Raw genomic sequence first — 25,546 nt, forward strand, 5'->3', positions numbered from 1 at the left:
GACTTTTGGGCATGCTGTTAATTAACTTGGGTTGCACCAGGAGAAAGCTTTGCCATAGATCTTTACAACCCTTCCTGGGCCATGCATGTAGCGTCCAGCGAGTTGGGTTGTGACAACCTCCCCAAGAGGTCTTGCCTGGGGTCCTTCAGCCAAGTGGACACAATGTTCTTGATTCTCCAAAAGTGCCAGGACAGGGGAGAGTCCTCCTGGTGATGGCTGCCTGGGTGGGGCAGGTGCTCAGCCAAGACCTGAGGATTTGTGCTAGATTCCTCTTCAATGGCCTTGAGCTTCCCAAGTCAGGCCGAGCCTGCCTTCCGCGGCAGCCGCGAGTCTCCAGTGGACCTCCCATGTTTCTGGCTGCATGCAGTGAGATGGAGTTGCCCTCCCTTACTGGTCCTTCTGGGATAAGAGTTGGTGATCCTGCCGGTCACTGAAACTTCTGCGCGATCTTAAAGTACCTTTAAGACTTGCTGCAGCGAGACTGAATGCACTCACTTAAATTCCAGTCTTATTCCCCAGGTCTTGGGCCTCCTTCCTCACCTTTAACAACCGGGGGTTGGCAGCGGAGGCTCCTTAACGTTTCGCGACAGGTGTTGCTTCTGAGTGGGAGTTTGGGGCGCAGACCACGCAGAACCGCACCACCCCAGGGGTCTGGATGTTTTGGAATTGGAGTCAGTCTGGAAGGGTGTTTTGGAAGAGGACTCTCGTGAGAGGTGGGCGCAGTCACCTCACGGATTTTCCTGAAGGAATCAGCCCCACAGTCTCCAGAACGTCCCTTCCCCAAGTGCGGACCACATTTTTCTTTAGTTTTCATTCGAAATGGGTTGAGAGAGGGGTTAGAAGCATGTCGAGGACGGAACCGGGTGCGGGGCGGGTCCTGGCGAGTGTGACCCTAGTGGGGTGCTTCCTCCTCGCTGCCCTGGAGACCCCGCCTCCGCGCCCTTGGGGGACCCGGGCCGGCGCCTTCGTGGGCGGGGGCGGCTGTGACTGGCTCTGCCCTGGGCGCGCGGGGGCGGCGTTTCCCTCGCCTGCTCCTGCGCCTGGCCGCTGAGTCCCCGCAACCCGCTCCGCCGTCGGGTCCCCGGGCGCGCTGGCGCCTCGACGGCTCCCCCTGTCGGAGCGCCCCTGTCCCCAAGCTCTCCCGGCGGCGCAGGACTAGTCTCCCCAACTGTTCTGTGCTGTTAACTAGTCCCGCTGCCGGAACGATGGGAGGGGTTGCCACAGCAACCAGACTGGACGTCACAATCCGGGCATGTGTGCCGCCCCCCGCCTGCCGCCGTGCCGCCGGCGCTGCCGCCGCCACCCTCGGCCGGCTGCGGGACTCGGGCTGCGGGCGCGGTGGGCGGAGCGGCCCGGGCTGTGCGGGTGCGGGCTGAGGCGGCCGGAGGAAGGGGGGTCGAGACGGGGGGGTGGAGGTTTGGGGGGTGGGGGGGCCGGCGGCCGCCATCTTCTCGCCGAGGCCGCCTCGCCCGCCGCGCGCGCCCGTCCGGCAGCGCACGGGTTAAGGCTGGCACCGCGCCCGGCGGGAGGGGGGCGCCCACCTCCCCTCCCCCCCGCGCCGGGCATGCGGGGCCCGCTGGGACCGAGGAGGAGCTGCCGCGGCTGTTCGCCGAGGAGATGGAGAACGAGGACGAGATGTCAGGTGAGGGGGCGCGGGGGCGCCCCGGGGCCGGGGCGATGGGGGCGCCGGCCCCGCGGGCCCGGGCCGGAGCGGGCGGCGGGGGAGGCGCGGCGCGGAGGAGCGCCCGGGCTGCGGGCTGTGCTCCCGCCCTGTTGGCGCCGCGCGGCCAAGGGCGCGGGGCAGGGCGAGCGCCGGGGCGCAGCGCGCGGGCGACCCCGGGCGGGGTGCGACCCGGACCCCCGGCTGCGGCGCGGGCCGGCGGGCGGCGGGCGGGAGCCTGCGCCGGGCGTCCGGGCGGGGATGGGGGCGCGGCGCGCCGGGGTCAGCCCGCGTGCCCTTGAAGGGGGCGGGAATCGCGCTGGCTGCTGGCGCGGCGCACCCGCCTCTGCCCCGCCGCCGCGCGCCCCTGGCTTCGCCGCGGGCAGGCGGGACCCGGCCCCCCGCGCGCATCGCCCCGGGGCGGCCCTGGGTGGGGCCGGCCGCGGGGCGAGGGCCGGCTGGGCTTGGGGATTCGGCAGGCGCCGAGGAGGGAGGCTCCCCACGGGCCCCGGAGGAGCTGCGAGCCGGGGCGCGCGGGATGGACTTCCCGCTCCCCTTGCCCGGACCGCTGGGCGCTGTGACCGCCGCTCCCCATGCACTTTGCCTGGGCCGCCGGCGTCCTCCTGGCGCGCCCTAGCGCCCGCGCTGTGTTCAGCCCCAGCCGCCCGGCGACCGGCGTTCCAGCCCACCCCTGCTGCCTTGGCTCCGGGCCCGATGCCCCCGGGCCGCCGCCCCTGCCCCTGCAGCCTCTCTCCTTCCTCTCTGCAGAATTCAGGGATTTCAGCGTGAGTGGGTTGGCTGCCGAGGGGTTACCTTGCGGGTAACCGTTCAGTTAGCTGCCCGCCATTTGTTCCGATGTTTGATGTTTTCCCACCTGGCCCGAATGGGCAGGGCCTCGCCGGTCGCCTGCCGCCCTCCTCAGCTGCTCAGCGCCCCTCCTGAGGCTGAGAGGCCGGAGGACCCGCCCGGCCCAGGAATGTGCATCTGGCCCCTAGGGATGTTTTATGTCATCTCCAGGCGTGAGAAGATGCCACTGTACAGTGGCACCCCAACTCCTGTTGGGGGGTACAGCAGCCTCCAGGCTGTTTGGCACCTTCTCACTGCTGTGGGGAGTACCCTCAGGTGGCCACGCCCCCTCGCTTTCTGTTCGCTTAATGACTGGGGCCTCTGCAGGAGTCTGTCCCTCATCTTTCGGTCAGGCCAAGTTAGCAAACAGGCTGCTGGGGTGTCCCTACAGGAGGTGGGGACAGTAGCTGTTCCCTTCCCAGGCTGGTAGAATCAGACCCATTCCCCGGAGGGGAACACAGAGGCCCAGCACAGGGGGGTACCTGTGTTTGTTTTCTACCTGGGACCCTGGCTCCTCAGTAAGCTAGGTCACTGTTTCCTTCAGTGAGACTCCCTGTGGTGTTGGGGTGTGGCCCTTTGTGGCACTGATGGGATGGTGGACAGCTGAGCAGGCATGGTCAGGCCCATTCCCATTTCTGGGACTGCAGAACCCCTTGATGGAATCCCCTGTCCCTTTCCTGCCTTACTATGACTCTCTGGTTGTATGGGGGTACAGAGTTTTTGGAGGAAAGGAGGCAGGGTTGGGGGCCATAGTGCCAGGCTGGTGGCCACCCAGCTCATCTTAGGGCCAGAGGGGTTGGTCTTGGTCATAATCTCCAGTCTGCCCCTCATTCTCCCTTTTTCTCCAGGGCAGGGAGATGTTGTCTCCAGGGCCTCTGAGAGTAATCCCCAGAGGCTGGCGGAGAAGACACGCTGCTCTTGCCCCTCTGCCTGGGGATTCCAGCCATGCACCAGATGAGCTGCTCTGTCCCCAGGCTCAGGCTCCTTTCCACGTCCCAGAACCTCCCAGCCAGTTCTCACTGACCACCCCCACTTGGAGCCAGGGTCACTTCTGAACACAAGTCAGAGCTTGGAACCTCGGTCCATCCTTTCCTTCTTCATGCCCCTTCGTCTGCACAAGGCAGCCACGCCGGTCTCCTTGTGGATTCTGGAACACCTCGGGCTCTGTCTTGTCCTTGGGCCCTGGCTGTGACCTCTTCTTGACTTCTTCTTTCCTCTGCTCAAAGGTTTGTCTTGGCCATTTGGGTTTCAACTCCAATGCTACCACGGAAGGCCCTCTTTGATCCTCTGGCTTAAGTGGGGCCCCATTGCAGACTCAGACTCATTTTAATGCTCGAGTGTCTTGGCAGCATTTCTTGCTCTCTGGAGTGTTACTGTCTGTCTGCTGGGCCAGTGGGCTCCCCTTTGAGTGGAAGTCCCTTGACCACCTGCTGTGTTCAGCACCCAGAACCAAGGGTGCCCAGAGATCATGATGGTCTTAGTGTCTGAGGGTAGAGGAAGCCTAGATCCCCCCTGGGCCCCCTGGACGTGATGCTGGCCTCAGCTCCAGCCTTACAACCCTCCTGCAGTGTGGACTGGCCTGCCTATTAGCCCTCTGTTGTGGCCCTTCTGCAGCCTGTGTCCCAGGTCCATGGCAGTGACCTAAGTCAGCTGGCTCTGAAACATTGCAGTTTGAGGCTGGAGGAGTTAGTATTTTGGGGCTGTCAAACTATTTTTTTTTTTTTTAATCCAAAGCAGTTGCTCTCTTTACTTGTCATTTTTTTGGTGGGGGCGGGGCTTGTCTCTATTCCGCATCTCTGCTCAGAGTGGCCCTTGCCGTTTACTCAACAGTAATCTTGCTTCCTGCCAACCCCGGCTAACTCTCTGACTTTGTGGCAGGTGGATGAGTCTGCTTCCAGGAGGAAGGTGGGGGTGGGTGCCCACCTCTTTTGGCTCAGGGACCAGCAGCTGCCAAATCTTCCTGGCAGTGGGGGAGGACAGGTCGGAGTGAGGGCTTGAGAATTGGATGGAGATGGTCTCAAATCTCAGCTCTGCTCTGTTAGCTGAGTGGCCTTGGGCAAGCTCACCAGCCTTCTGCCTCAGTATCCCTGCTTCCAGAATGGGACATACCACCCACTACCTCATAGAGGGCTATTATGAGGCCTAATGAGATGGTACATGTGGAACATTTAGGTCATAGTGCCTGGCATATAGTGGGTGCAGTAAACCGTGACTGGCATAATTAGCACCATCCAGGGGGGAGCTATCCTGGCTCCCCAGGGAAATGCTTCTGAGACTTGCACTTTCATCCAGTAAGCTGGAGGGAGTGGACCCTGGGCAGGAGGAGGGCTGGGTTGAGAAGCCCCCCGATGGGCTGGAGGGGTGGGGGGACAGGGACCGGGCACCTCTAGCCTTTTCCTCAGATGTGCACTGATTCCTCCTGGGGCCACTGGTGGGTTGGCAAGCTCCCTGCATAGTTGACCTGGCCCTTTCTTAATCACAGCCAAGCTGGTGAGCCAAGTTCTTCCCTGGACGGGCACTGTGATCACTTTGCCCCCCAGGGACACATGACTGGCCTTGCTTCCCATGACCACAAGACTGGCTCCATCTTCATGAGCATCTCTGGCTTTCTGAGTCTCAGGGGCCATGTGAGAGTGACTGTCATAACTTCTAAAGGCCCATGCTATCTTAGCTTGCTTGTATTCTGAGAAGTGTGTATGTGTGGGGGTTTCAAGCATCCTGATCTATTATTATATTTATATTCTTTCTGGGCGAAGGAGGCAAAGGGAGCACAGTGTTCCCAGTGATATAAGTGGCCAGTGGGCTATTCATTCTCATTCCAAGTTGATGAAGGACTAAGATTCAGGTGTCATTCCATCAATTTTCTACCCAACTGTTCATCCATCCATCCATCCATCTATGTAGCCCCTTGCCCACCCAGGCATCTGCTTATTCATGCATAAAACCAACCAACTAACCATTCACTCACCATCCATCTATTCATCTACCATTCATATATTTATTATCCACCCAGCCCATTCATCTACCATCCATCCATTCATCTATCCATACATACAGCCACCATCTATTTGTCTACCCACCATTCATCCATCCACCCATCTACTCACCATTCATCCATCGATACATTCATCCACCATCTATCCATTCATCTACCATCTATACACTTAACCATCCATCTGTCCATCCAGAATCCTTCCATCAATCATCTACTTATCTTTCTATACATACACATCCATCTGTCTGTCCAGAATCTGTCTACTACTTATCCATCCATCCCTGTATCCATACATATACTCAACATCCACCCACCCATCCTTCATCCATCCATCTATCCATCCATCTACCCACCCACCATCCCTCTATCCATCCACCACCATCTATCTGTCCATATGCCTGCCTTACTGCCTTCTTGCCATCAATTCATCCCTCCCCATCCATCCATGCATCCATCCACCTATCCATGCAACACAGATTTAGTGAGTATCTTTTCTGAGACATCAGGCACTGTGTCTGATGTCTTTCTTGGGGCTCTTGCAGTGAAACTCAGATTTTCTGCCTCATCTTTGTGTCTTTGTCTCTGTCTCCTCCTCCCTTTCTCTCTCCCTCTGTCCCCCTTCTGTCTCTATGTCCATCAGCCTTGCCCTGTTTCTTTCTGTCTGGTGCCTCTGTCTTTTCTCCCTGCCTCTCCTTTTGCCTCAGCGGTTGTCTCCCCGTGCCCTCCTCTCCTGTCTTTTTCCTGCCCACACTGATTCCTTGGGCCCGGAGGCCTCTTCCTGCCTGCCTTGGGCCCTCACTTTCCCCACTCCTTGGTAAAAGCCTTGCCTCCTCCCCTTTAGTCCCCTTTCTTTCAGGACTGGCGCTTTCTTTTGATGAGACGCCAATGAGGTGATGTCTGGGTTTTGTTAAATGTCATAAATAAATTATTAATCACTTCTTGGGCGTGAGTACTGCCCCCCACATCATCTTAGGTCCTGTGTCTTGCAGGGAGGCCCAGGGACTAATGGGAATTTTCGTCTGGGCTCCTCCTTGGCCAGAACGCCTGACCCCTTAGGGACCCAAAAAGAACCGGCCAGCCCTCACTCTGCCACCACCCTCCCTGGCTTTGCCTGCGTTGCTGGGTATCACGTCCCCACTCTTCACTCACAGTTTCTAATTTCTTCATCACCTGGGAGGAAGGGCACTGGAATAGGCCACTTTACAGAAGAAGCTAGAGCCAGCCAGGCAGGGTCGTGGGCCACCCCCAGGAGGGGTGGTGGCTTGAAGCCAGGGTACTGCCCTGTCCCTCCCTCGTCCTGACCACCAGGTGGCCTTGTTCCCTGATTGGAGCTGGGTTGCAGGGCTGGGGAACAGAAGGAGTCCCTGTCTTTAGACCCTGGGAAGGATGGTGGGTGCTGAGTTGGGTCCCCATGATTCCCAGATTTGGTGGTCCAGGCCATGGCTGTGAGGGTCTTTCCCCGGTTCCTGGCTCTGCTCCTCACACCCTTGGACCACCCAGAACCTTTATCCTGAGAGGCTTGTTTCCAAAGCTCCCTGCAGCCCCTCTGGCCCCGACGCTGCCCCTCCCAGAAGGAGCGGGGCTTGCTCCAGGTATGTGCAGGGACCAGCCCGGACCTCCCAGAGGGCCCCTGTTATTTTCCAGACCTGCTTTCCTTGGCCTCCCGTCACCTCATGGTCCCCACGGTGCTGACCCCACTTGCCACACCAGACATGCTGTTGAAATGCTGAATTCTGGGAGGATCTGATGCCTGGAGGGGGCCTGGGAAGGGACCACTTGTGGTGGCGGGACCCCCTGTCTGGGTTCAGATGTGGCTGTCCCACCTGCTGGCTGTAGGCAACTGATGGATCCTCTGGGCCCCAGTTTCTACATCTAGTGAGACTGGTAATTCGTGTCTCCCAGGGTAGCTTTGTGCCATCCCAATGAAGATGACACTGTCGGGTACTTGGAGCCTAGTGCAGGTGGGTGTGGGCATTAGCCACTACAGTGCCATGGCCTGGGAAGAGCCACCCAGCTGTGAGTGTCAGCTCAAGGCCCCTTGCGGCTGACCTAGAGTGTGTACAGGGAGCTAACGAAGGGCTGGACTGAGCTCAGGAAAAACCTGCAGAAGGTCCCTGTCTTCACCCTAGCAGGCTCTGTCCCCTCCCGTCCGTCCATCCGTTCCTTGTCTCTGAAGCAACCTCCCCACCCCTCCCAGGCCTGCTCCGCCTGGGTACCTCAGGAGGTGAGAGATAACCAGGCTAATGGTCCTAATTATAGCTGGCTTGGATCGATGGAACCTCAGGCCCTGGAGGGGCACGGCTGGTGCGGGAGGGCACAGCCAGGCGGGCCAGAGGGTGGGGGCAGCTCTGACGGGCCAAGATCTGGCAGGACAAGGAGTCCTGAAGCCCCTCACCCCAGCCATGGGAGCCCACCACCCCTGGCTGCACCCTCAACGCCTCTGCGCTGTCCTTGCCAGATGGGGCTGCAGGGAGAAGGGACTGGGGCTCAGGGAATGGCTGACGTTGGTTGCTAAACGGTGATTCCCAGGCCTCAGGGCCTGAGAAGACTCATGGCCTGTTGCAGAGGAGGGAGAGAGGCCTTGTGGGATGAGGGGCTGGGGCTCCAGTGAAGACAGGGTGCATGGGGGGCAGCGTCACAGAGGGTCAGACTTGAGGTGTCCCTGGGCCCCCAGAAGCCTTGTGGGAACAGGAAGGGCCTGTCAGAGATGGGGGGGGGTGGGCAGGGCTGGGTGCCCATCTCCCATGCCAACTCCGAATCTTCCTGGAGGAGGATTTTTTCAGGCAGATGGCCCTGGGCTGCGAGGTCTTCTGGGAGGGGAGGAGGAGTCCGGTGGGCAGGGTCTAGGAGGGTTCTCCAGGACTCGTCCTGGGTGTGGTCAGGGTTACCCCTGGGCTGTCGCTTGCCTTCTTCCCACTACAGGCAGATCCAAGCTTCCTTCCACCACTTCCCCAGCCACCTGTTCATCCCGGTCCACTCTGGTCAGTCAGAGACCATGTGCTGGTCTGACATTCCTAAGTCTGGGGACTGCCCTGCTGGAAGGAGACGGGACACCCAGAGGAGGGGGAGCCCCCGCCCCCGAGATTGCATCAGCCTCGAGCCGGTTACATAATCATGTCGCGCACTGCTAGGGGGTGGGGTGTCTCTGCCTAGGCCGTCTCTGTGGGGCCAGGGGAGTGGGCAGATTATGGGTGGGCATCTCATTGACCACCTTAGCCAAGCTGCATGCCAGCCTGGACATGCTGGCCAATCTCCTCCACTCCAGGATGACTCTGGGGGGTCACCATGCACATTTTCAGCTGGTTTGAAAAATTCCTGCCCTGCCAAGTTGAGACTTGGAGGGACAGATGGGGTCAGCTCTAGTAGCCCCTGGCCTTGTCCTGACTGTCCCCAGGGCCTGGCCCCCACTGTCCACGGCTCTGTGAGGTGGAGCTCATCTAAGGCCACAGCATCTGCACCTCCACATGGGCGTGTCCTCAGCGGTGCCCCTCGGTGGGTCAGGCCACGTTCTGCTGGTCCCTCAGGAATAGCCTGCACTCAGGACACATTCAGGCCACCCCTGCTGAGACCAGCTCCCTGTGGCAGCTTCCTGGAGCCTTCCTCCTCTTGTTCTGCTCCGTGCTCTGCTGCTCCTCCGGGTCGCTGCCCCTGCCTGGGGACTCCTGGGGGCTGTGCAGGCAGAGCAGGACTTGCTGCCTGGTTGGGGGCCAGGCAGTGGTGCAGCCCACCTGGTGGGGGGTTACCTGTACAACCTGGCCTTGCAGGGTCAGTGGTAGGAAGGTCGTCTGCTCAGCCACCAAAGCCACCAGGGCCCTCTGAGGGCTGGGTGCGTATGGTGGAAGCCTCCCCCTCCTCCCTTGGGACAGGGAATGGGCAGGGTTCCCAGGCTGGGGGCCGGACCCGTGTGGAGCATGGGAGGGGATGTTGGTTGAGTCCTGAGTGTGTGTGTGTGTGTGTGTGTGTGTGTGTGTGTGTCCATGCACACGTATGTGACTGTTGTATCTGTTGCATGTGGTCTGCACACAGCTGGCTGGCAGAAGAACTTCTGAGGATGCCTTCTCCTGGGTGACTGTCCCCTGGACAGCCTCGCCCTCCTCAGGTGGGGTCGTGCAAGGTGGCCCTTGAACTCTGAGCTGTTCACCCTGCCGTGTCTCCCACTGGCTGTCCCCCCGGCTCTGCTTTTAGCTTCCCCAGCCACTCATGGCACACGGGGTGGGGCAGGATGAGCTGGCAAGGGGAGCTGGCCCTGCTGGGTCCCGTCCCTGGCCTCTTGGAGGTTTTCCTTCTAGATGGCCCTTTGCTTCGTGTGGGCATATTTCTGTTCTGGGTGACTTGTTTCTTGTGCTGTACCCTCTGGGGGACCCTCTTCCCCTCCCCTCCCCTTCGTGACCCGTGCCTGGGGTCCTGGAACCCTGGGCTCACCTGTGGTGTCCTGGGTGGGAGTCAGGCCCCATCCCACTGTGTCCCCATGGCCGGGGCACACATCATGCTCCCAGTGCACGTGGGAGCCCCCTCCTCTAGGTTGGAGGCGGGGGAGGGGCAGCGGCACCCTCTGCCCTTTAGGGAGCAGCGTGGAGCTCCGAGCCAGTGTCTTACTTTTTTGAACTTAGGGTCCTGGGCATGCTAGGCACATACTCCACCACTGAGCCACATCCCAGCCCTTTTTATTTTTATTTGAAGACAGGGTCTTATTAAACTTCCATCCTGCTGCCTCAGCCTCCCCAGTGGCTGGGATTACAGGTGTGGCCACCACTCCCAGCTGTAGCCAGTTTCTTCTTCAAAGATTCTCCACCCCCAAGCCCACTCTGCCCCTCACAGCCTGTAAGGTGTTGGAACAAGCAAGGGGTTCAGGATCTGGTGGCTCCTGGGAAGCCCGGGCGTGGAGAATGTGGCCGTTCTCTGTGGGGTGCCACATCGTTCTGGGTGCTCAGATGGCATGAGCTGGGCACACTGTCTGGTGTGTGTGTGTGTGTGTGCGCGCGTGTGTAGGGTAAGGAGTGTGCAGCTGTGTGTGCAGCTGTGGGGTCAGGGCGGGGGTGCAGTGCCCTCTTGAACGTCCTGCAGGGGTCCTGGCAAACCCACAGTGTCCTGGCATCCTTCTGGATGGGTCCCTCCTCTAGCACCCCCTGGCTCTTGCTGTGCTGGTGTCACAGGGTCCTTGGTTGATGGGACCCGAGTGTCCCCGTTGTTCTGTATTTATAAGACAAGATGGACCTTGCCCAGGTTGGCCTCTCTGTCTGGCCTGACCCTCCCTGGGGTGATTCCTTGGGGCTGCTTCCTCCTTGGGCACCTTGTCCACAGTGCCCACTGATAGTCACTCACTTTTATTCCTGGAGTTCAGCTTCCATGTTCCTGTCCTACCAGAGGTTGGTGGTTATTGTCCCATTTTAGAGGAGGGAAGGAAAGACCCAGAAAGGGAAGCTGGCACCATCCTCCACAGCTGGTATTCCTGCCCTGCCCTGGCTGGGTCTGGGGAGGGGCACATTGGCTTGGCAGGTGGAGTCCCTAGGGGAGCAGAGGATAACCGCTCCCCACTTCGCCTCTTCCAGAAGAAGAAGATGGTGGTCTTGAAGGTTTCCATGGCTTCTTCCCTGCGGAGCCCGTGAGCCTTCCTAAGAAGAAGAAATCCAAGAAGCTCAAGGAGAGCAAGTCCAAAGGGAAGCGGAAGAAGAAAGAGGTGAGAGTGCAAGGGTGGGGCAGCGTGGCCGCCGGGAGACCTGGGCCTGCACCCAGGAGCCCCAGGTTCCAGAGACCCATGTTTGCCTGGGAAACACCAAAACCAGTTTGCCCTGGAAGCATGGTGTACACCAGCCTTTCTGGGGTGTTAAAGACGTGTCCTGTTTTCTGAGAGAGCGTCAGAGGGTATCTTTCCTTTCTCCCGTCCTGGCTGCCCTATGTGGGGACAATAGGACGCTCACAGTCACCCTCTCTCCCTCACAGCTGGTGGTCACTCCCTGGCTCTTGGCACTCTCTCCTGGCTGCCATAGCAGGCCTCTGTCCCTCTAAGCAGACCTCCTGGAGATACAGAGGCCGAGAGGTGCGGTGAGTCCTGGTGAGGGGCTTGCTGCCCTTGGACCTGGGCTCTGGTCTCTTTCATCCTGGTTCCCAGCAGCTCTGGATAGGAGAGTCTGGTGAGGCGGACGGAGAGCACATGCTCAGAACGTTCCCACGTGCGCCTGGACTCACTTTATCCCCAGGGTCCACCTTGTCTGTCTCTCCCTCTGGAGAGATGGCTGCATTTTCCCTTGAATATGTGTGCTTTCTTAAACAACCTCTGCAAAAAAAGAAAGAAGGAAAGCAAGAAAGAAATTGTTGGAATGGGGATGGTGATTCGTCCTTGTCACATGGAGAAACAGAGGCAGATATGCAGCTTAAGGTCCCTCCCACTTGGAATAGGACCCTGGGTGCCCCTGTACATGCCAACTGTGAGGCTTTTGGGCATTGTCTCTAGTCCTCCAGGCAGCCCTGGGGAGAGGGTGGCTTCTAGCTTCACAGGCAAGCGATTAGTGGCTCAGGGGTGACCACGCCCCTGGTCACACGTGGTGTGCCGAGGTCTGAACCTGGGGCTGTCAGCAGTGTCAGCTTTCCCCCTACCAGGCGTGTCCTCTCCTAGTCAGCCGGAGACATGTGGCTAGGGCTCTGCCCTTTTTTGGTCCAGTGTTGCAGGGGAGAGGCCCAGGAAGGCAGCTGGTGAGGAGCCCTGGGCAGGCCAGATAGAGAGGAGGGCTGCGGAAGGCCCAGACCAGGGCCCATGTGCCTGCTGAGTGCCTGGGGTCCACCCAAGGCAGGGGCAGACCACGACCACTGTGGCCGCTTGCCTACCTCTTGAGTGAGGTGGGGTTGGTGGAGGGCTTTGGGCAGCGGGGCACAGGATGTGACAGCTCTGGCCGGCTGCTCTGGAGGCACCAGGGTGAGGGCCAGAGGCAGAGCAAAGAGACCCCTGTGGAGGGAGAGAGGATGGTGGTGGGCGTGAGACCCGCTGCCTGTGCCTCTCAGGGCCTCGATGCTCTGACCCCTTTCCACCTCCTGCTTGTTTGGGCAACACATTAGGCGCCTTCCCATGCGAAGTGGCCCGGCATTTGAGGACCCAAAACTGCCTTGGCCTGTTTCCTCCTGTCACCCCGGGGCTGTGATCCTGAGCCCTGGTGTTCATGCACGGCCTGGCTGGGGGTGGCTGCGGCTGGTTGGTTTTCTTTGCTTGGTGCTCTGCACTGAGGTTGGCAGTCAGCATTTCTCACCTGGCAGAACCTGACCCTCTGGGAAGCTTCTTCAAGGGCCCACCTGGCCACGCCCCTCAGCCTCTTGTCCAAGCTCCCAAGCTGTGACCCCAAAGCCACTCCTCCAGGCTTATCAGCTGCACCAGGCCCTTCTCTTCCTCCACTGCGGGTGCATGTGCGCGTGCATGCGCGTGCACCCCTTCTTCCCCTGGAGAGGTCTGGGTCCTCCCCACCTAGACTCTAGCCCCTCCCACATTTGCTGACCTAAGCTCTGTCTTCATTCTGGTGTGATGGCCAGGACTGATGTGTGTCTGTCCCCTCCCAGGACACTCCACCCTTACCCCTGGGCCAACATGCAGGCTGTCCACTGGTGAGGGAAGGATGCAGGTCAGGGTTGCCCTGGTGGGTGGGCGGGTAGGGAGGGCCCTGGGATGTGTAGGCCTGTGCTCTGAGTCTGGCTTCTTCTGAGGGGTCATGAAGGGGGTGATGAAGCGGGTGAAGCTTCCTGTTCCCAGTATCCAACTGGGGACGTGGAGGGAGAAGGAGGACCCTGTGCCTGGAGGCTCCCGCACTGGAGGAGACACTGTGAACTAGCTCTTTTGATGAGGAAGGCCCCTAAATTCCTCGCTGTCGTTTCCTCTCCTCCTCCACTGCTGGTCCCTGCCCCAGCCCTGCAGGTCTGCCCCTGTGCTGGGCAGGGGGTGGTCTAGATTTTGAGGCTCTGGGATGACTTACTGTTCTGCTGCCCCATTGCCTTCTCCCCTGAGCCCCAGGCTCTGTGGTTCTCCTGTCCTGGGCCTCACAGCCAAGGGCAGGGGCTTCCTGCATGTGACCCCTGCCCAGCGCCGGTTTCCTCTTTAACAGATTCCAGGAGGCTGGGACCAGGGGCAGCACCACCTGGGCAGACCCAGCCCCATTGGGGTCCCAGCAGGGGAGTGGCAGGCTCCTGTGAGCCACCACCCTAGGCAGGGCTGGCTTCTTTCTCCCTCCCTCCTGGACATGGTGACCCTGGCCAGGAAGGAGGCAGTGTCTGGACAGAGGCCAGGAGTGGGAGGGTGCTGGCCGTGCTGCAGCTCCAGAGCCTGGAAGGGCTGGTCTCTGCCTCTCTCCTCAGGGTCCTGGCCTCAGCATCTCCGTTTCGAGCTGTCGGGCTCTCTCCCTTTCTCCGAGGCCTGGTTGGGTTTGTCTTTACCACCGCCTCTGGCTCTTGACTGCCATCTCGCTCTGAGTCCCACGGAGCCTCCCTCTGGCCTGTGCTTGGTCTCTGCCTCCTGAACCTCTTGCTATTTCTTCCCCTGTCCCCCTGTCTCATCTCTCCATGTTTCCTCCTCCTCCTGCCTCATTTCCTCCCCGCTCTCCCTCATACTCCCTGCTTCCTCTGTGCCGAGATGCTGTAGTGCTTCCTGAAAAGGGTGGAGGGTTGGGGTGGACTGGAGGACCCCAGGGGACAGGTCCCTTGAGGTGACCATTGGGCCGGGCTGCCCCCTTCCCTGCATTCCTGAGAGCCTGGCTCTGACCAGATGTGGATCATAGGGGATCTGGAGCACACTGTGTCCAGAGAGGAGGGTCCCAACTGCCCGCTTGCCCCGTAGACCCTGGACCTGGATCACAGGCAGGGGGATCGTATCCCTTTGCCCCACTTTGTCTCTAGCCAGGTGACCCCAAGAGGAGGTGCCAGGGTGGGTGGGCCCCAAACAGCAGTTTGGGTGGGGGCAGGCAGCAAGTCAAGGATTCTGATTTACATAAAATAACCAGGCTGCAGCCGGAACCTGAGCATATGTAGATGAAGCTCCTTGTCAGACCGGAGCGCAGGAGGGAGAAATGATTTCAACCTGTACTGCAGCGGTTACCATAGCAACCAATTATTCAGTGCTAAATTATAACTGTTTATAACAGTCGTGAATGGGAAGGCTCATATTTCATTCTTTCTTTTTCCCTCTCAATCTTGAAGGACCCCAAATTGAGAATGACCAACTCTCTCAGTCCTTCCTTTGAGTTTAAATACATCCTTTCTTGGGAGATGCGGTGTGTGTGCTGGGCATACAGGGAGGAGAGGGGGAGATGAGAGGCCTCCATCCAGAAAACAGCTGCACAGCCGGGAAGGAGGAAGGGTGGCGGGGACTGCCCACTCGGGGTCCCCAGGGCCGAGGCTGGTGTGCTGTGCCCTCTGTGGGAAACTGGGCTCGGAGCAGAGGCTCTTCCCTCCTCCTAACACAGCAAGGCTCTGCAGGTGGCCTCTGAGTCCTCTAAGATTCTTCTTCCAGCCAGTGGAGCGTCTCCCACAGTCACGTCCGGGGCTGCTGCAGCGGAAGGACAGTGCCAAGGTCAAAGTCCCGACCGTCATCCTCATTTTCACATCCCACTCTGTGTTTCGGCTGCTTGCCGAGCTCGGGGCGGAACTCTTTACAGGTCTGCGCAGGGGTCTCCTCCCTGAGCAGGGTGTGGCTCACAGACCCCGTGTAGGTTCAGGGTGTTGACTGGCCTCCCCTCTGCTGCTTGGTCTTCCTTTCTTGCCACTGAGGCCCCCCTAGTGCCTGCTGCAAGTTGTTTCAGAACCAGTTCAACCTCTCCTACCCACTTCCTCTGCAAGTCAAGATATTTTGGGGTGGGGGGCATAAAAAGGAGGCCCAGTTTTGAGGTGTTGAAGCAGCTGGTGCTGAGTTCTGCTGGAAGAGACTTGTTCTGTAACTCGTCCGGGTGGGGAGCAAAGCTCGGGCGAGAGCTGGGTGTAGGTGGGGTGGCCCAGGCTGTGTGGGCTCCCTGTGGTGGAAGCCCAGGGAAGGCAGGTGGGCTGGGGGCCTCTGGGCCTCAGAGCCTTCCCTTTGGCTGCTTCTTCCTCCTCTGTGAAATGAGAGGTTGACCTCTTGCTTGAGCCTCAGGTTGTTGGCTGCAGGGAAGGGACCGTGGTGGCCCTACCTCGTTCCTCTGCCCTGCCACTCAGCTCGGGTGGAATCTGGGCGAGCCTGTCAGGGCCTGGCTTTGGCCTTTTGCCAGGCCTGCTCCCCCTGAGCTGTGCATGCGCTGCTGCCGCTGCCAGCAGAGCAGTCTGCGGGAGACGCCACCCTCCTCCCTGCTGCCCTGCCCCCTTCTTCCCACACCCCCTGGGCCTTGATGCCGAGCTGTGCTGGCCACTCCTCTCCCCTCTCACCCCGGTGCTTCCCAACACATGCCTGGGCTGGCTCCTCTGGAGCTGTTGCCACAACAGCCCCTTCTTGAACGAGTCATGTTGTCTGTCCACGGTGACTGCCGGCCAGCTGCAGGCTGGCCCTGTGCGGAGGCTGCAGCCCAGTCCTGATGCACAGACGAGGGAGAGGAGGCTGGTTTGTTTCCTCACCCTGCCTTCCAAGTAGCATCGGGGTCATCAGGGTCATCTGGGCATCTCTGGGCCTTACCAGGGGAGGACGCGTCCCTGGTGCCTGGGTGTGGTCTGGCGCTTTCAGAGTAAAGGGTGTGGATGGCGCTGAACGCACCGCTCTGCCCTTGCTTGCCGCTCTTCTCGGAGCGTGGCTTCTGTGTCAGAAACATCCAAGGCCTTTCCTCCAGCTCTCCTTGGTTCCTCTGACCATCCTTTGTGGCATCGCCTTTGCACAGATGAGGAGGCTGAGGTTCAGCTTTGCACACTGACTTGCCCAAGGCCCTGGCTAGCAAGGTGCAGTGCCTCCAAGGGAGCCCCGGGACCCACTGGCAGGACTCTGGGTCCTCTGGCCTCATCCCTGGCCAGTGTGTGGGGTCCACCCTGGGGCAGCTGAGGGCTGGGTGGATTTCTGCCCTTGGCTCGACCCACAGCAGCTGTCCATGGTGCTGAAGCTCAGGGTGGCCTCTCTCTGCCTTCCTTACCTTTGCTGGGGTGGAGCCTATGTCTCAAATCTCTTGATGGTGGCTGAACTCTGACGCCTGTGAGGAAAATGGATGTCCCTGTCGGACACCTGACTCCTCCAAGGACTCTGGCAGAGCCTGAGAGCTGTGGCCAGGCTCAGGCAGCAGCCAGGGCAGGGAGCTGCCCTTGCTCCCAGGGTGATCAAGTCGGTATTCCCAGAAGCAAGGAGGCCCTGTTTCTTCTGACCGCTGGTGGTGCTGACCTGGGGGTTAACGGAGGTCAGAGGTTTGAGAGCAGAGGAGACTGGTGGAGAGTCGGGAAGATAGGGAGCTTGTGAAGATAGGGGTCCTTCCCGGCCTGATCTCAGGGAAAGCCCCGCCAGTGGCCTTTGCCATCCTCGCCTAGCCAGTGGGGTGAGCCTATTCAGAGCCTCTCTCCTGGGAAAAGGTTAGGTCATAACTCTGTAAGGGCAGAGTTGGCCTGGGGGCCTCCTAAGATTCTCCAGGCAGACCCCGCCGCCTCTCCCACCCTCCTCTGTCTCCTGTACTCTCCTCCCTCCTCCACTCTCTTATGGCTTCCTCTGTCCTGCTGCTATTTTGTGAGCTCATGTTTTATCTCTCCAGTTTTCTCTCCAGCTCTTCCCATGGCCCCCAATTTTTCCAGCGGGGGGGGGGACTGGGGATTGGACCCAGGGGGGCTTAGCCACTGAGCCACATCCCCAGCCCTTTTAATTTTTTATTTTGAGACAGGGTCCCACTAAGTTGCTTAGGGCCTTGTTAAGTTGATGAGTCTGGCTTTGAACTTGCGATCCTCCTCCCTCGGCCTCCTGAGCTGCTGGGATTATAGGTGCCACCACGCCCGACCCCTGCCTCTCTTTGCTCACTTTGAAAACAGTTCATTGCAGCTATGAGGGTGACAGGCTCTGTGCTGTGATTGTAGCCACAGAGCCTGCCTCTCCCCACAGACCCCAGCCCAAGGCGACTGGGAAGGACTCTGCCTGACTTCCTTTTCTCAAGACCAGGAAGAAACTGCTTTCTGCTGGGGCAGTACCTTTCTGGTGGGGATGCTCTGGCTGTAAACACCCTTATCTCCATATAAATGGGTCATTTTCTGCCTGTTCAGAGAAGAAACTAAATCACTGGAGCCAGGCTTAAGAGCTGCGTAAATTACCTTGCCTCGTGTTGAGAGAAGCGGCCAGTGCGGAGTGGTGGGGAGGGTGGGCTTGTGCCCTGGCAGCTCTGGAGAGCTGGCCTGCAGAGCCATGTGGATCACAGGTTTTACTTGATAGGCGTGGTTCGGTGGCACATAGCAGTCAGCCGGGCTTCCGGGCTGGAGCCTGGGTGGGCACCAGAAGAGACGCTGTTTCCTGGGTGGGGCTTTTTCTGTACACCTTGGTGTTTGACTCTGGGCATGGTGGTCCTCTACCATGAGCTCCTGGTTCCAATACCCTTGTGCAAAACTAGTCACAGTCCTGGAGTCCACAGAAGCCTGGCTGTGCCCGAAGCAGAACCTGAGCTGCTCAGGACTGGCCTGGGCTGGTCCAAGGAGGCCTCGTTTCGCTTGGGAGAGGGTCTGGTTTAAGGGGAATTGAGACCCTTGACTCATACTGGCTCCGGGGCGGCCCCTCTGGCCAGGCTTTGGGGCTGAGCTGTGAGTGGTGGACGTGGGTGAGGGACGGGTGGGCTGACTGACTTGGCCAGGCCACTCACAGGGCCACACTTCTGCCCCTGATGCCCTCCCTGTCTCCCTGCCGCTTCCAGGGGAGCAATGATGAGCTTTCAGAAAATGAGGAGGATCTGGAAGAGAAGTCGGAGAGCGAAGGTAGCGACTACTCCCCTAACAAAAAGAAGAAGAAGAAACTCAAGGACAAGAAGGAGAAAAAGGCCAAGCGGAAGAAGAAGGACGAGGACGAGGAGGACAACGATGATGGGTGCTTAAAGGTGACTGCTGTGGCTCAGGCTGCAGGGGCCCAGTTCCTTGCCCGCTAACCCGAGTCCCTCACCAGTTTTCCCGTGGTTGTTGGACACAGTGTACGAGAAGCACGGTGGCCAGACGTCCTGGAGACGTATTTGAAATAACGATCGGCAAAGTCTGGGGCTTGGAGGAGATTGTGTGTCTTGCTGATGTGTCGCTGCTCTTGGCGGTGGCTTGCCCGCGTGCGCCTGCCGCTGTTTCTGGGAGAGTGATAGCGTGAGTTCGGTTGAGTGTCAGGAACCTTCAGCTTGGGGCCGTTGAGGAAAATAAAAGGACAAATGGAGACTTTGCTGTGAGCAATAGCCCTGCTTAGGGTGGCAGGGAGCCTTGTTCCTGGCTCGCTCTGCAGGTCTGCCGAGCGAGTGGGCACTCCCCAAGTCTCCCCCTCAACTTGGAGCAGAGCAGCTGCAGAGGTGGGTCTGGCTCTGCTCCGGGGGTCAAGCGGCTTCCTCACCAATGTGGGGAACGATGTGAAAGAAGCCACAGCTTTCGGCTCAGCCTGACGCCTCTGGGACTCGGGTGTGCCGTGGGGGCTCTGGACCCCCCACTCCTGGTGGTGGCAGATGACCTGGGGTCACCAGGTGGGCTTTGTTCCTGGAGCCCCACAGCATAAAGATAAGCGCATAGATGTTAGTGCAGCTGCTTTGGGCGGACACACCAGTGGGAATGAGTGCGGCTGGGAGGCACCGCGGAGGGGCCGTTCTCACGGGGGCATCCCCACACCCAGTGCCCTCGTGAGTCATGGGTGTGTTGCGTGCCATCTGCGACGCGTGATAACCGAGGGACTCATAGTTCTGATAGTTCTGCCCTCAGGGTCCCCGAGGGTGTCCTCCACTGCCTGGCTTCCGCAGGGCCTCGGTGCTTGCAGGGATGGCTGGGGTGTCTGGAGGGGCAGGTTGGTTATGGGAGGTGTCCCCCTGAGACCACCTCTCAACTCTCTTGGAGCCAAGTTCCCAAGCTGCCCTGCAGTGCTGGTCAGGCAGGCTGGTCCTTGGCTCCAGGGGGCCAGGAGACTGTGTACTACCTGGGCGACTTTCCATTGTGAGAGTAGAAAGCACAGCTCTCTGGGCGGAGGTAGCACAGGGGTGTGTGGGGTCAGGGCCCTGAGCCTGAGAGGCAGGGGATTTCTGGGGCGTGGGCCCCAGTGGTGAGTTCGTGCACCCCTTTCTGCCTCTGTGGGGTCGCAGAGCTCAGCTGGGCATCCTCGTGGCTGACGGTGGGTGCAGACGGTTCAGGACTCCTCAGCCCCATTCTGCGGGAGGGAGAGTGGGACTTCTTTGCCCAGATGTCAAGCAGACACCCAGCATTCCAGATGGGACTAACTTATGTCACACAACCACCCGACCGGGGACTGCTGCCTAGGAATGTGTGCTGATTGACTTAAGGGACCAGTGGCTGGGGCTGGGGCAGCTCAGAGGTACCTGGAGGAAGCGGGGTGTAGGGAGGAGGAAGGCAGTTGGGGCTGCGTGCTAGCAGCTGTTGACATGTTTGACCTGTCCTTGTCCAGGCATCTGTGCTAAGTTGCTCTTGCCTGTGAGGCAGGTGCTGCCGTTACCCCCTTTACAGAGGGGGAGGCCAAGGCAGAGAGGGGAAGTAACATGTCACCTCCCACTGCCGGTGTGAGTTGGAGCCAGGATTAGACCCAGCCCAAGCCCACAGCCAGCACTCCGGGTCTAATCACAGCCTGCACAGAATCACTTGACCTTCTGGTCATCTGACCCCTGGAATGGGTCTCCGGAGCTGGTTGGGTGCCTCCATATGTTACACACCTCCCTGGCCTCAGCGTCCCATCTAGAAAGTGAAGCACTGGCTAAGGGACCCTCCATTCTGCCCTGGACAGGCAGTGGACCCGTGCCCTACCCTGGCCAGGACATACGTGTCCTCAGAACCTGACCTGTCCTTTCAGGAGCCAAATAGGACCACGCTGAGGGAATCTGGGGGTCCCAGTCCTCCCCATGCTCCACACAGCCCCTGAACTCTGCTTCTTCCCCAGGGACATCTTCCCTCCCAAACCCACCTTCAGGCCACTGTGCCGTCCCATGTCCTGTGTTTCCCGGAGCACACTCCTCCCTGGAGTACGTCCTGTCCTGCCCCAGGGTCATAAGGCTGTTGGGGAGCCCTCGTGCCAGAGGGGCCTGGGTCCCACCAGCTTCTCCCACAGCTGCCTTCCCTTTCTGGAAGCTCTGGGCACATGTGGCCTGCGAACCTGCTTCTGAGACGCCCCACCGGTCAGGGGCTGGTGGGGTGCCGAGGGCGTCCCAGCGCTGGGTGGGAATTGCTCTTAAGTCGTAGACCTCTCTCCCATTCCAGGGCCTCCTAGGTGAGGGGCCCCGCCTCTGACTCCACGTTTGGCCCATGTCTCCCAGGAGCCCAAGTCCTCAGGGCAGCTCATGGCCGAGTGGGGCCTGGATGACGTGGACTACCTGTTCTCGGAGGAGGACTACCACACGCTAACCAACTACAAGGCCTTCAGTCAGTTCCTCCGGTGGGTTGGGGCCCAGGCTGCTGCAGCAGGGTGTCTTGGGGTCTGCCCCGCCGGGCCTGTCCTTCCCTGGGGCGGGGAGCACGCAGTCAGAGCCCGGGATGAGGGCTGGCAGGGGAGGGGAAGGACCCCTTTGTCTTGACAGATGGCCAGGCCTTCCCTCGCCAGCCCTGCCCTGGGTCCTCAGGTCTCTTCCCCTGCAGCAACCTGCTGCAGCGCCCCCTCTCCCCTTGGACCTTGCACGGTCTGCACACCAGTTGGAAACTCTCCAGCTGAAGAGGGAACAGGAGTGTGTGGGGCGACTCTTCGCTCGACTCTGTGCGCCCCTGCTCTCCTCCCGTTTCTCTGCCCAGGAGTGGGGGCGGGTGCTGCATGCCGAGGGGCGGGAGAAGGGACAGCTCTGCCCTCACCATCCTGGCCATTTCTCCCACCACAGGCCGCTCATTGCCAAGAGGAACCCGAAGATCCCCATGTCCAAAATGATGACCGTCCTAGGTGCCAAGTGGCGGGAATTCAGTGCCAACAACCCCTTCAAGGGCAGCTCTGCAGCAGCAGCTGCAGCGGCTGTGGCCGCAGCTGTAGAGACAGTCACCATCGCCCCACCACTGGCCATCAGCCCCCAGCAGGTGCCCCAGCCGGTACCCATCCGCAAGGCCAAGACCAAAGAGGGCAAGGGTGAGGCTGCTGGGCGCTTGGGCACTCCTTATCAGGGACCTTGGGCTGACCCACCTTTTTGCAGCAGCCACGTGGCCTTGGAGCTTTGGTCCTATCTGTGGGGTGGTGGGGGCAGGAACCATGGGACAGAGCTTCGGAGGTTGTGCCTGGCCATCCAGCAAGGCCCCCTCTGCTTAGGATGGAGCGGGGGGGAGGCCTGCATGCCCTGGGTTGGCAGGCTCGTGTTTGAGGTGGCCAGGGTTAGACTGTTGACCTCTCTCATCTGGGCACCCACTGTGGGCACAGTCCTTCTCCAGGCCCTTGGGCAGCCTGGAAGATCATGTCGCTGCCCCTCTGGCTTTAGGATCCAGGGAGGTGCAGGAGTTGGGAGTAAGGGGTGGGTGTGGTCAGACTGGTTCTGAGGGCACCCAGGAAGGAGGCCCAGGTCCAGTCTGACTCAGGGCTGGGGGCTGCAGATGGGAGAGGAGGGCAGCAGGACCCTGTGGGACTTGAAGTGCCCCCGGGAGGGAGCATCCTGGGTGGAGATTTCTGGCTTCCTGGGGTTTGGGGACATTGGTCTCCCACGGTGATCCCTGGTGCAATCTCCAGCAACTCAGCCTTCCTGGATATTGATTTGGTTTTTGATGGGGGGGGTCACCCTGTTTTTCAGCCCCAAGGAGCATTGGTAGCTGGGTGAGGTGGTGTACTTCTGTAATCTCAGTGACTTGAGAGGCTGGGATAGGAGGATCACAAGTTTGAGACCAGCCTCAGCAAGTTAGCAAGGTCGTCAGCAACTTAATGAGACTGTTTCAAAATTAAAATACATAAATAAAAAGGACTGGGGATATAGCTCAGTGGTGAAGGACCCCTGGGTTAGATCCCTGGTACCAAAAAAAAAAAGCAGCATCAATTTCTGGGGTGATGCTGTGGTGCTGTGCCCAGCGTCCCTTTGCCAGGTCGTGGAGGGTGCCTGGTAGGCAAGTGACGTGGCTCTGACCCTGTACCTGTCCTGCCCCACCCTGGTCACCAGGACCTCAGGAAGGGCCTGGCCTCTCTGCCGTCTGCCCCGCCTACTTATTTCCTCTTGGGCTCCAGCTGCTGAGCCGTTGATCCCCTGGGCTGCCGCTTCACAGCTTGAAATGTTGAAATAGATTTTTCATAGGACCATCCAGGGTGCAGCTGGGCTCCCAGCTCCCTGTCCCCACGAGGCCAGAGGAAAGCCTCCACCGAGGCCACCTGGGTGTGAATCCTGCCACTGGACCCCTCCTTCCCTTCTTATCCTGGGAGTGGGTCGGGCTGCTGGGAGATCATTACTCCCTAGGTGGCCAATTGCCCTGTGGCTACCTCCACACACAGGGCCTTTCCCACAGGGGACTGGCCGAGTTGGGTGCAGCTGTGGGTGATGCCTGCCCTGCCTTGCCGGGGGAGGCTAGCAGCTGGAGAAAGGGCTTTTGGCTTCAGGACGTTGCTCTCAGGGCCCAAGCATGGACCACAGGCAGATGGGTGTGCCTTTGGTGGCTCTGCTGAGGGGGCAAGGGGCTTCCTTGGGGGCAGCTCCTTTCTGGGGGTGGGGACAGTGTAGGGGCAGGTGCTCATGGCAGAGGGCCAGCGTGTTGGCCTGGCACGCAGATGTGGATCAGGTCAGCCTCTGACTTTCCTTTCCTTGCTGTGTGACCCAAGCAAGGATACCCTGTCTCTGCCCTCGTGCCTCATCTGAAAAGGGTGAGGGTAAAGGCCACCTGTTCCTTGTTGGCTCCCTGCATGAAGTGGAAGTTGGTCATCATGATCCATTTTCAGGGCCTGGAGTGAGGAAGAAGATTAAAGGCTCCAAAGATGGGAAGAAGAAGGGTAAGGGGAAGAAAGTGGCTGGGCTCAAGTTCCGCTTTGGAGGGATCGGTGGCAAGAGGAAGAAGGGCTCTTCGGTGAGTGTGTGTGGGCTTGTGTGCATGTGTGCATGCGTGCCTACGTGTGTGCATGTGGGCCTACGTGTGTGGGCGTGTGTGTGCATATGGGCATGCGTGCCTATGTGTTTGTGTGTGTGCAGGTGGACATGCGTGTCTATGCATGTGGGAGTGTGTGCATGCGTGCCTACATGTATGTGTGTGCATATGGGCACATGTGCCTGTGTGTGTACCTGTGTGAATGTGGGCATGTGTGCCTATATGTGTATGTGCGTGTGCGTGTGTACATTTGTGTTTGCGTGTGCATAGACTATGTGCATTCTTGCTGGGGAGGGCCTGGGTGACAGGACAGTGGGCTTTCCTTTCTTTCTCCTAAGCCAGCTGGGGCGGGGCCTCCCTCTCCTCCCCTCCATTCTATGTGCCTGCCTGCTGGGCTTTCCCTGTGGGTCTCTTGGGGGTATAGACTAGATCTTTCCAAGGGCCCCTCTAGCTTGAGCTCTGGGCAGGAACTTTCCGCAGCCACACTCTCTGGCTCCTGCTTGCCCACAGCTCTGACTCCATCCAGGCAGCAGGGTGCACTGGGAGGGTGGTGCCCAGTGGGGTGGCATGTAGGAGCAGATTGGCTGGAGCCCAGGTTATCCCTCCACCCCCAGGGCCAACTCTGACCCCACGTTGAGAGCGTAGGCCAGGGTCTCAGCCTTGCCCACTGCCTTCTCTGTGTGTGTGTGGCTTTCTCCCTGCCACCTCAGCCCTGCAAGGTGAAAGGAAGTTGGAAGCTCTGTCTCTTGTTGGGCAGGAGTGCCACATCTTATTTGGCTGCTCTGAAGGGAAATATGGAGCAGAGGGATGACCCATCCCAGACCTGGTGGTCCAAGTCAGCTTAGCACACATGTGCTGCAGCCACTGTGTCGGGCCCCTGTGCTCAGCCTTGTGGACCCCACTCCTAAGGTGCGCTCTGCCCAGTAGGCACTTCCAGGGAGGGGCTGATAGTGAGCCGTGCAGACAGGCCAGACCTGGCACCGTGCTGGCCTGTGGGCACAGTCAAGGAGAGGCCTGGGGAGACTCCTCGGGTGGGGGGTTCCTGAGCTCTGCCCCTTGAAGTGAGTTTGACAGGATGGAGGGTCGGTCTGGGGAGTGGAGTGGAGGTGGGAATGTGGGCATGCCTGGGCGCTGGAGAGCAGGGCTTGGTGGGTGGTGGGACATCAGGCTTGGCCAGTGGCCTGAGCTGTGGCATGAGATTCGGGGGAAATGAACCCCAGGGAGCACAGTCTCCAAAGCCTCCTCCAGCCCTGCACTGCCCCACCCCATCCAGCCCTGCACCCCCATCCAGAGACCTCTTCCTTCCTCTGCAGAGTGAGGAAGATGAGCGGGAGGAGTCGGACTTGGACAGTGCCAGCATCCACAGCTCCTCCGTGCGCTCTGAGTGCTCCGCAGCCCTGGGCAAGAAGAGCAAGAGGCGGCGCAAGAAGAGGAGGAGTGAGTAGGGCTTCCTGCTGCAGGGCTGTGGGCCTTCCTGGTGGATGGGGCGGGGGCTGCAGAGTCTCCCCTGGGGCGCGGGGGAGGGCCTCCTCAGGCCACAGCCCCTCCTGGTCTTGGCCAGGCTGTTCTTCCTCTGCTGCCTTGGTCTCTACTATCACCAGAAGGGTGTCCTGAGGAAGAAATAGGACCCTTGGGTGTGAGCCACCAGGGCATCTGCACTAGCAGGGTGGGGACTGGAAGCTCATCCACCATCTGCCCTGTCTCCACCCCTTTTCCCAACCCGACACCCATTTATCCCTTCACCCCCTAGTTTCATCCCTCTCTGTCCCACCTTCCCTTCCTCCCTCCCTTTTGTTCATTTCTCTCTGTTCCTTTTCTGCTCCTCCATCCACCTTTCCCTCCTTTTCCTTCCATCCGTGTCTTCACTTTTACTACGTAAGATGTCCCAACATTGTTCACCCCATGGGTCCATCCCGCCCTCCACCCCCGCCCACCCATTCACCGCATCCTGTCCACACATT

The 25,546-nt window shown here is 59.7% G+C and overlaps 1 protein-coding gene across 2 annotated transcripts in view; it reads left to right on the plus strand.

The window, feature by feature from the left end:
- The first annotated feature begins 1,488 nt into the window (after positions 1–1,488).
- Chd5 (chromodomain helicase DNA binding protein 5) overlaps positions 1,489–25,546 on the plus strand; it is a 60,900-nt gene continuing 36,842 nt past the window's right edge. Inside the window, exons 1-7 of one of the 2 annotated variants that reach the window (XM_047518703.1) lie at positions 1,489–1,642; positions 11,051–11,178; positions 18,296–18,475; positions 20,876–20,994; positions 21,428–21,666; positions 23,443–23,567; positions 24,899–25,022. In XM_047518703.1, the coding sequence (XP_047374659.1) occupies positions 1,618–1,642; positions 11,051–11,178; positions 18,296–18,475; positions 20,876–20,994; positions 21,428–21,666; positions 23,443–23,567; positions 24,899–25,022 (940 nt within the window). In that variant the 5' untranslated portion in view covers positions 1,489–1,617. Of the gene's footprint in view, positions 1,643–11,050; positions 11,179–18,295; positions 18,476–20,875; positions 20,995–21,427; positions 21,667–23,442; positions 23,568–24,898; positions 25,023–25,546 lie in introns of those variants that run through there. The other variant, XM_047518710.1, reaches the window with a different exon arrangement.

Source organism: Sciurus carolinensis, chromosome 1, assembly GCF_902686445.1.
Source record: "Sciurus carolinensis chromosome 1, mSciCar1.2, whole genome shotgun sequence".
Classification (NCBI taxonomy): domain Eukaryota; kingdom Metazoa; phylum Chordata; class Mammalia; order Rodentia; family Sciuridae; genus Sciurus; species Sciurus carolinensis.